This window comes from Orycteropus afer, unplaced genomic scaffold (assembly GCF_000298275.1).
Source record: "Orycteropus afer afer isolate SDZICR_OR568_19922 unplaced genomic scaffold, OryAfe1.0 scaffold00099, whole genome shotgun sequence".
Taxonomy (NCBI): Eukaryota; Metazoa; Chordata; class Mammalia; order Tubulidentata; family Orycteropodidae; genus Orycteropus; species Orycteropus afer.
In genome coordinates, this window is record NW_006921686.1 from 2140753 (window position 1) to 2149826 (window position 9074).

The 9074-nt window shown below is 55.6% G+C and overlaps 1 protein-coding gene across 1 annotated transcript in view; it reads right to left on the reverse strand.

Annotated features, from left to right (window-relative positions):
* Positions 1-6243: 6243 nt before the first annotated feature.
* DHX34 (DExH-box helicase 34) overlaps positions 6244-9074 on the reverse strand; it is a 33396-nt gene continuing 30565 nt past the window's right edge. The window contains exons 13-16 of the mRNA XM_007943039.1: positions 8169-8447; positions 7217-7393; positions 6924-7062; positions 6244-6377 (exon numbers count right to left, since the gene is read on the reverse strand). Coding sequence (XP_007941230.1) covers positions 6244-6377; positions 6924-7062; positions 7217-7393; positions 8169-8447 — 729 coding nt within the window. The remainder of the gene's footprint in view (positions 6378-6923; positions 7063-7216; positions 7394-8168; positions 8448-9074) is intronic.

The following is a 9074-nucleotide window of genomic DNA, read 5'->3' on the forward strand; positions in this document are numbered from 1 at the left end:
CCCTCCCCCCCACTCCCCTTCTCTGTCCCCACCTTCTTTCTGTGACGTCTCTAAGTCTTTTTTTTTTTTTTTGTAAGGATAAAGTCTTAAAAAGCCACCAGTCTGAGTCCTTGTGTCTCTTCTCAGACTTCAGACTCTCATCAATGAAGTGGAAGTGGAAGAATCAATCAGACTGGTAACAAGGAGAGGTCTTTTCTCCCTCGTCCTCAGGCAGTCTGCGCGCATCAGCTAGCAGCTGCTGTGTAACTAACCAGGCAGCCCTCCAGTGGCTCAAAACCACAATGGTGTCTTCGGCCCACTGTTCTGTGGGTTGGTGCTTTATTCCAAATCAGGGCATCAGCCACGCTGATTGCTCATGGGGCTTGGGGACGGATGGGCCATGCCCCTCTCCTAGCTACTCGTGGCTCCCGCAGGTGTTGGAGTTCCTTGGCTTGTGGCTGCACCTGCCTCTGTTGTGACAGCTGTCTTCTCTCTGCATCTGTGTCTCCCCCTCTTTTATAAGGATACCACTCAGACTGGATCAGGACCCAGACCACTCCACAGAATTCCCGCCTTCCATGCGGGACCCCATGTTCTGGCGTGGAAAGGACAAACTGCTGTTCAGTTACAACAAAGGTGTATTTCAGATTAATAACATGGCGGAGCAATCTGAAAGTGGAGAGCAGACGTGGGTCATTGCAGCGAGGAGACAGGTGTCCACAGACAGAACCACGGCTTCGCTGGGGCAGTGGAGCTGGTCCCTGTTCCTAGTCTTAAGAGTTATGGCTTATCCAAAGATTCAAAAAAAAAAAAAAACCCAAACTCACTGCCCTCAAGTCAATTCAACTCATAGCGACCCCTCCTTGGCTTTCTGAGGTGGTATCACTACCGAAGTAGATTCCTAGTGTTCTGGTTCCCTAGCGCCACTCTGATAAGAATATACCACCAATGGGACGGCCTTAACAAACAGGAGTTTATTCTTACAATTTGGAGGCTTTAAGTCCACATTCTAAATGCCAGGCTCTAGGAGCTGGGTGAAAGCCCCTCAGCCTTGGGGTCCAGCTCTGCCTCCTGCTCCCAGCCCCCTGGAGCTAGAGGCGTTTCTTCACTCAGACAGCTGCTGGCTGCTGAGGCTGAGAAGCCCAAGGTTGACAAGTCAAAAGGCACAGTCCTGATGTTACCAAACCACACAGCAGCCCATTAATTCAAGTCTATTGTAAGTCCCAAGGTCGGCAGAGCATGGCAGGCTGCTGAACGATGACACGGCTACATGCAGGGTCCAAGCGTGCCACAGGCTAGAGACCATTCCCAAGGCTTCTCCTTATACACAGGAAGCAGACCACATCCCAAAGGCAGCTACTCAGCTGCTTGTGGTAGATCCCACCATGGAGTTGATTGTCAGTCTCATCACGGGGAATAGCTCCCACCAGCTGCCCAGCCAAGCTGACACACAAACTGAACGACCACACCCAGTCTTCCTCCTGAGGAGTGGCTGGTGGTTTGAACTGCCAGCCTTCTGGTTAGCAGTTAGATGCCTTAGGCACTACACTACCAGAGCTCTTATCCAAAGACGAGTGGTTGGAAATGAGCTAAAGATCTCAATTCTTCCTTCCTCAGATGCAGTCGTATTGTCCTGATAGGTTAACTCTGAGGTACCCAGTAAGTTGTCTTTATAGGTGAGAACAGGAACAATATGGATATCTCATCAGATAAAGGAGCTCTGGTGGTATAATGGTTAAGGCATTCAGATAACCAAAAGGTTAGTGGTTCAAACTCACCAGCCACCCCGTGGGACAAAGATGAGGCAGTTTGGCTTCCGTAAAGATTGACAGCCTAGGAAACCATGCGAGGCAGTTCCACTCTGTCCTCTAGGGGCGCTGTGAGTTGGAGTCGACTTGGTGGCAGTGGGTTTGGTTTGGGCTTTGCTTCTGTGAAGATTGACAGCCTTGGAGACCCTGTGGGGCAGTTCCACTCTGTCCTCTAGGGGCGCTGTGGGTCAGAATCGACTCCACGGCAGTGGGTTTGGTTTGGGCTTTGCTTCTGTGAAGACTGACAGCCTTGGAGACCCTGTGGGGCAGTTCCACTCTGTCCTCTAGGGGCGCTGTGAGTCAGAATCAACTCCACGGTAGTGGGTTTGGTTTGGGCTTTGCTTCTGTAAAGATTGACAGCCTTGGAAACCTGTGGGGCAGTTCCACTCTGTCCTCTAGGGGCGCTGTGAGTCAGAATAGACTCCACAGCAGTGGGTTTGGTTTTGGTTTCCATCAGAGAAGCGTTTTCTTTGGTCAGTGACCTCTAACTGTATACAATTAATAGCTTTGTTCCCATCCGCCTGGCAATCACTCCTTAAACTACATTAAGTCTGCCTGGTGAGTCATGAAAATTCTTTGCGTTGTTGCCTGTCAGTGACCCTAGAACAACAGATCCCCGTTAGGTTTTATACTGGGTTCGATGCCTGGCCAATGCACCTTGTGCAGCCACCCCCTGCCTGTCAGTGGAGGCTCGCGTGTTGTTGTGATGCTAGACAGGTGTCAGCCGAGCTTCCAGACTGAGAGAGACTAGGAAGAGAGGGCTGGCAATCTACTTCCAAAACATCAACTGCTGAGAACCCTACAGACCTCATGTCCACTGATGACATCTTCAAAGACCCTATTTCCAAACAAGGTCACGTTCATAGGGTTAGGACTTGAACATAGCATTTTGGGGAGACATATTTCAACCCATAACTGCCTGTGATGACAAAGATGAAGGGGCACGTTCCCACCGTCGAGGAAACCCACTTTCTAAGGCTCCACTCAGCCAGCCGGTATTTCCATCCACCTCCCACGTGTCCGGCACCAGATGCGTTGCCAGACCCCCTGAGGCCACAGCCCCGCACAAGGCAGACACGGGTCAATCCGCCTCATTTGAAGCCCACGTGCTGCCAACTGAGGGTCTGATGACTCAGCTAGTCTCTTCCCGAGATACAGCAAAGGTCAGTGCAGACTCTGACTCCTTCGATCTGGACACTAGTTGGTGGAAAATTACCAGTTGGTCCCATTCAGAGTCTTGGCTCCCTTCGCCCGAGACACCTTCCCCAGCTCAGAGGTCGTCTCTTCAGAGAAGCAGGGGCAACCACTCAAAAGCACCCCAGCCTGCTCCCTCACATCACCCCAGCCCAGTCACTCTTAGGACCCCATTTCTTGTCTCCTAACTGCCCCCCACCCACAGAATTCTCCTGGTCACCCCTTTGCCTGGTTCATTATTGGCTTGAAGCTCAGCCATGAACCCTGGTGGCACAGTGGTTAAGTGCTCAGCTGCTAACTGAAAGGCCGACAGTTAGAACCCACCAGCCCTTCTGCCGAAGAAAGATGTGGTAGTCCACTTCCTTCAAGGTTAAAAACCAAACCAAACTCCCTGCCGTTGAGTCAATTCCGGCTCACAGCACCCCTAGAGGACAGAGTGGAACTGCACCACAGGGTCTCCAAGGCTGTCAATCTTCACAGAAGCAAAGCCCAAACCACACCCACTGCCCTGGAGTGGACTCTGACCCACAGCGCCCCTAGAGGACAGAGTGGAACTGCACCACAGGGTCTCCAAGGCTGTCAATCTTTACAGAAGCAGACTGCATCCTACAGAGGTGAAGTAGCTGGTTGTTCCAACCGCTGAACTTTCCAGCACCTGCTGAGCACTTTAACCACTGTGCTACCAGAGCTCCTCTCAGCTGCCAGAGGGGGGGCAATATGGGACACTGGAGAGGTGGGGGCAGGGTGGCTTCCCTCCTCCCTTTCCCACTTGCACCTTGAGCCTGGAAATACCTTAGTCCTCTAATTTAATCAACTGGATGTGCCACCAGGGAAGAGGGAAATTGGACAGAAGGTTAATTGTAACTAAAAATACCTCCCCCACTTCCTGGGGTAAGTAACCTGTGGCTAGACTCGGAATTCCCGGCAGCAGGGAGGGGGAGAGGCACTTGGGGGGCGGCCGACAGGAGCAGGGGTCTTCCAGTGATGTGTGTGGTTCTGGCTGGGCTCTGGGATGTGGCCTGTTTTGTCTGTGACCACTGTCTGTCCATGGTGGCTGTGCACTTTGAATGTTGAGGTAGGTGTGTGTGTGTGTAAGGGGTATGTGTGTAACTGACAGCACCATGAGTGTGTCCATTGCTGGCCTGAGACGGTGACCTGTTACTGAATATGACTGTGTGTGCCTGTGTGTATGGGAGTCACTGAGTAATGGTTGTGTTGGTGACTGTGATGTTGTGGCATGACATAGGCTGTATGTGTGTGTGTGTCTCTGTGACTCACCAGACTTTGGGTGCTGCTGAGTGTATCTGGCTGGGAGTGTGACAAAAGGTGTGTGTGTCATTGGACACCCATTTCTGTGTGTCTGTGTGGCAGTGTCTCTGTGTAGGTGTGGCTGTGTGTGAAGGTGTCCTTGACTGAGGTTGTGTGTCTGTGTGTGGTTGTGATGGTGAGCCAATGGTGATACCATTAGGGGCCAGTTTGTATGGCCCATAGCTGTGTCTGTGATGTTGTGCCTTTGCCTAAGTGTGTCCTTGTATGTGTTTCTATGAATGTGTGTGTGTGTGTGTGTGTGAATGTAGTTGGTATTGTGAGGCAAAGCAAGTCTTTATAATTGGTGACCACCTAGTCTTGCCCACTGCTGTGTGTCCACGGCAATGTGTGTGTGATATGTATCTCTGTGTGTGACTGTGAGATCATGTGTGGGTCGTGAGTCTTTATAACCGGGGACTACCTTGTATGTGCCCTGCATGTGACGTGTCTTTGCCTAGGTGTGTGTCTTAACGTGTCACTGTCAGCCTGTGTCTGGCTGGGAGTCTATCATTGGGGAAGGCCTCTGTGTGACTTGGTGTCTTTTGTGCGCGTATCCCCACAACTGTAGGGGAGACCAGGGAGGAGGTCATGGCTGGGTCCTGTGGGAAGGCTCCAGGTGGGGACTACAGAGGGAATGAGGGCTCAGTGTCCGGTCTATTTGTAAAGTCCAGCTGATGGGACCGGTCGAGAGTGCCTGGAGGTGTGTGAGAGAAGGGTCAAGAATGACTTCAAGGACTCTGCATGGACTCAGTGGGTGGAGGTGCCTGATTCAGGGAGCCCACAGTCCAGAAAGTAAAGTTCAAACATCTCACCGCTGATGGAGAGACCCAGAGAAAATCAGTAAATGAATGACAAATGATTAATCAATTGAATGAATGAATGCACAAACAAAGAAACCACCAAACGCACTTCCGTCAAGTCGTTTCTGACTCATAGTGACCCTTCCTTGGATTTCCAAGGTGGTATCACTACGAAGTAGATTGCCCAAACTTCCTTCCCAGGCGTGGCTGGTGGGTATGAACAGCCGGCCTTCTGGTTAGAAGTCAAGTGCCTTAGGCACCATGGGTCACAGTTAAAATGGACTCACTGAGATGCGGGAGTAACCCAGGGAAAAGCAAGCGAACTCAGACTTGGAGCGTGAGGCTGCGGAGATAAGGGAATCTTCAGCTTGAAGCCGAGGGCCGTGCGCTCAAGTGTCGGTGGTGAGTAGGGGTGACGGCGTGGGAGGGCCTTGGGCAGACCCCAGGTCCTGCGACATTTCCAGGTGGGAGTGAGAGTGACAGCCAAGGATATGGGTAGGGACAACCAGGAAGGTGGCAGCGGAGTAGGTCAGCAGCAGGTGTGCCCCGCCCAGGTAGGTGCTTCCGGGAGGAGGGAGGCGTGGCCGGAAGTCCAGAGGGAAGGGCTGGGACCTGCCCCTGAGACCCAGAGCACGACCGCCCCCTGGCGGCCACATGGGGTGGTGGGCCTCGGTGCAGCCCGGGGTCCAGCGGCAGCATGACCGCCCGCCCCACCCGGCTGCTCAAAGCGTCCCACGTGGATGGTGCGATGCAGGGTGTAGCCCTAGTTCACCAGAAGCGGAGAGCCGGCGTGGAGACTCGGGAAGGAGTGGCCGCCAAGGGCGCCCTGATCCTGGCCCCGGAATCCGGAAACACCAGAAGCCCCGCCTGGGCCCTGACTCCGCCAGCCATCCGGACGGCGCTCCGCAGCAGGCGGGATGCCAGCTAGACCTTGGGAAGACCCAGGGGGCAGCTGCTGCTTTCTGACAGGGCAGGGGCTGAGCCCGAAGGGCTCCCCGCCAGACCCTCGTGCGAGGATCCCGACGGTTTGGAGACTTAAAGGGCCGAGCCAGGCATGAAGCTTTATTATAAAACCCATTTCCCGCCTCGCCCCTCTGGGCGGCGCCAAGGCCAGCGTCCAGGTCTGGGCTGCGAGGCAGACAGGCCCCGCCGGCTCACACGTGCTGCTTCCGGTGTCGCAGGACCTCGGTGGGCGTGAACACAAAGTCCTTCTGGCAGGTCTCGCAGCGGTAGGGCCTCTGCAGGGCAGATGCTTTCTGGACGGGCTCGGGGGCTGCCTCTTCAGCCCCTGCTGGAGAGGAGGGGAGGAGGGGAGAGGCAGTGAGGAGGCGCTGCCTGTGTGCGGCTCTCCGCCTCTGGGGACGCAGGCATCTCCTCCTCCGGGAAGCCTCCCTTGATTAACACTCCCACACAAGCCAGTCTATAGTCTGTGCTCAGGGGATGAGAGAGAGAGAAAGAGCAAACACAAGCCCTCCCCCTAGGCAGCCGGAGCCCCTGGGTGGGGGCTGACGACCTCCTGCAGCGGACACTGTGGGTGTGGAGGTCTGTTCTGCTCACAGCCGCCCACAGTGACAGCCAGGTGGACTTGACAAAGGCAGAGACAACGAGGGCCACTGAGAAATAGAAGAAGAGAGATGGGCCATGAGAGAGACAGACCCCAGAGAGACAGAGAGAGGCAGAGACCAAGCAGAGACAGAGACAGAGACCACACAGAGACACCAAAGACAGACAGAGACTCAGAGAAGTGAGATGGCGTGGAGGGCCCTGCCCTTGCCACCCTGATGTGGGCTCTCTTGCCAGCCGTATGCCCAGCCCCTCCCACACCCATCCTCACCTGCGAGGCTGTCCCGTGGGGCGTCGGGGCAGGTGTTCTCGTGGGCGATGCGCTCCAGCGGCGTAAGGGGCATGTGCAGGCCGCAGTGGGGGCAGGTCCAGAAGGTGCGGAGACAGTCGCTGTACAGGTCAGTGTCGCTCTGTGGAGGTCAAGGGTCAGGGCTGGGCCCCACTGCTCTCCCCCACTACCTCCCAGAAGCCCTCGGGAAAGGCAGGCACCATTCTGAGACCACATCCTAAAATCCCAGCTCCAGGGACAGGAGAGTGAGCGACCACCATGGGCCCTGTGCTCACCGTGAGGCAGTTGTAGGTGAGGAAGTCTGTGACTATGAAACCCCCTTTGGTGGGATGGGGGGACAGGGTAGAGCTGCCAAAGACTCCGGGGAGACTGGGGGTAGCCATGATGGTCTGGGGTCCCACGTAGAGGTTCTGGACCTCCAGCCCTGTGAGCCGCCGGAGACTGTAGGGAATCTGAGGAAACAGGAATGGGATGTGGTAGGATGCAGATTCCAAGATACCATCAGAGCACCTGGATCCAGCTGTGCCTGAAGCCCTCCCCTGGACGTTTCCATTATGGGAGCCAGTCACATCATGATTTCAGGTACTCGTGACCAGAGTGTCTAATGCCCCCTCCCCCTATCCCACTGCCTCCCCCAGACCCCTGCCCTGCTCCTTGCTGCGAGTGAAACCACATCCTGACCTTGAGTCTGCCCACCTTGCCCCCTCCACCCCCAGCCCTCTCCAGGTCAGCACTGGGTTCCCACCCTTCTGTCCTCAAGCCTGTCCACTCCTCCAGGGAGACATTCTGGATTGCACCCTTCCCCCCACCCACATGGTAGAATCAGGAGCAGTTCTCCGCCCACTGAGGTGCCTGGTTTAAACTCCGCTCTACTCACTTCTTTCCCTTTGTCCTCTGTGAACCTCACGGCCCTCCACTCACATCCTGTGGCCCTTAGCTGTGCAACAGGTGCTGACATGCAGCCCACATGCAGAAGGGGCTTGATAAACATCTGCTGAGTGGGTGGGTGGGTGGCTGGAGTGTGGTTCACAGCATGGCCCCTGGCACCGAGCTCTGGGACGGGACTAGCTCTGGTCCCTGGGGAGGAGTCAGAGCCTCCCTGGCCTGAACCACCCCCATGCGCTGCCGTCAGAGAGGGGCAGGCATCCACGGTGGGTGGCCTGCGAGCCAGCCTTCTGAGTCTCCCTCCTCGTGGAGGGCAGCCCCTCTGGCCATAGTGGCAGGTACCTTGGGCACCATGAACTGCAGCAAGTCCCTGCTCAGGGCTGCCACCTCCTTGTGGCTGACGGTCAGGGCCTCCTCCTCCTCCTCCTCCAGCCGCCGCTTGGTGCAGTGGGCCAGCTGCCGGTCCAGGATGCTTTCCCAGTGGGCACGGAGCTGCAGGGCAGCCGCCAGGAGCCGGACAGCACTCTCAGCATCCGCCAGCTGGAGCTCTAGCCAACCATCGGCCACCAGGCGAGAGCAGTCGCCGCTGGTATCCAGGGAGCGGCTGAAGAGCAGAAGGGACTAGGGGAGGGGGAAAAAGATGGGGTGGGTGTGAGAGGCAGGACGCCATCTTAGAGAAGTTCCCACACAGATGGGCTCCTGCCTCCCCACTCGTTCATCCACTTGCCCATCCACCCTCCCATCAACCTATTCATTCATTTATCCAGCTATCTATCAATGCATTCATCCATGTACCTGCCCATTCATCCATCCATCCATCTGCCCACCCACCCATTCATCTATCCATCCACCCATTCATCCATCCACTTTCCCACCCACCCACCATTCATCCACGTACCTGCCCATCCACCCATCTAGTCATTCACCCATCTATCCACCCACCCACCCATCCATCCATATAGTCATTCACCTGTCTATCCATCCATCCACCCACCCACCCATCCATCTAGTCATTCACCCGTCTATCCACCCACCCACCCATCCATCCATCTAGCCATTCACCCGTCTATCCATCCATCCACCCACCCACCCATCCATCTAGTCATTCACCCGTCTATCCACCCACCCACCCATCCATCCATATAGTTATTCACCCGTCTATCCACCCACCCACCCATCCATCCATCTAGCCATTCACCCGTCTGTCCATCCATCCACCCACCCATCCATCCATCTAGTCATTCACCC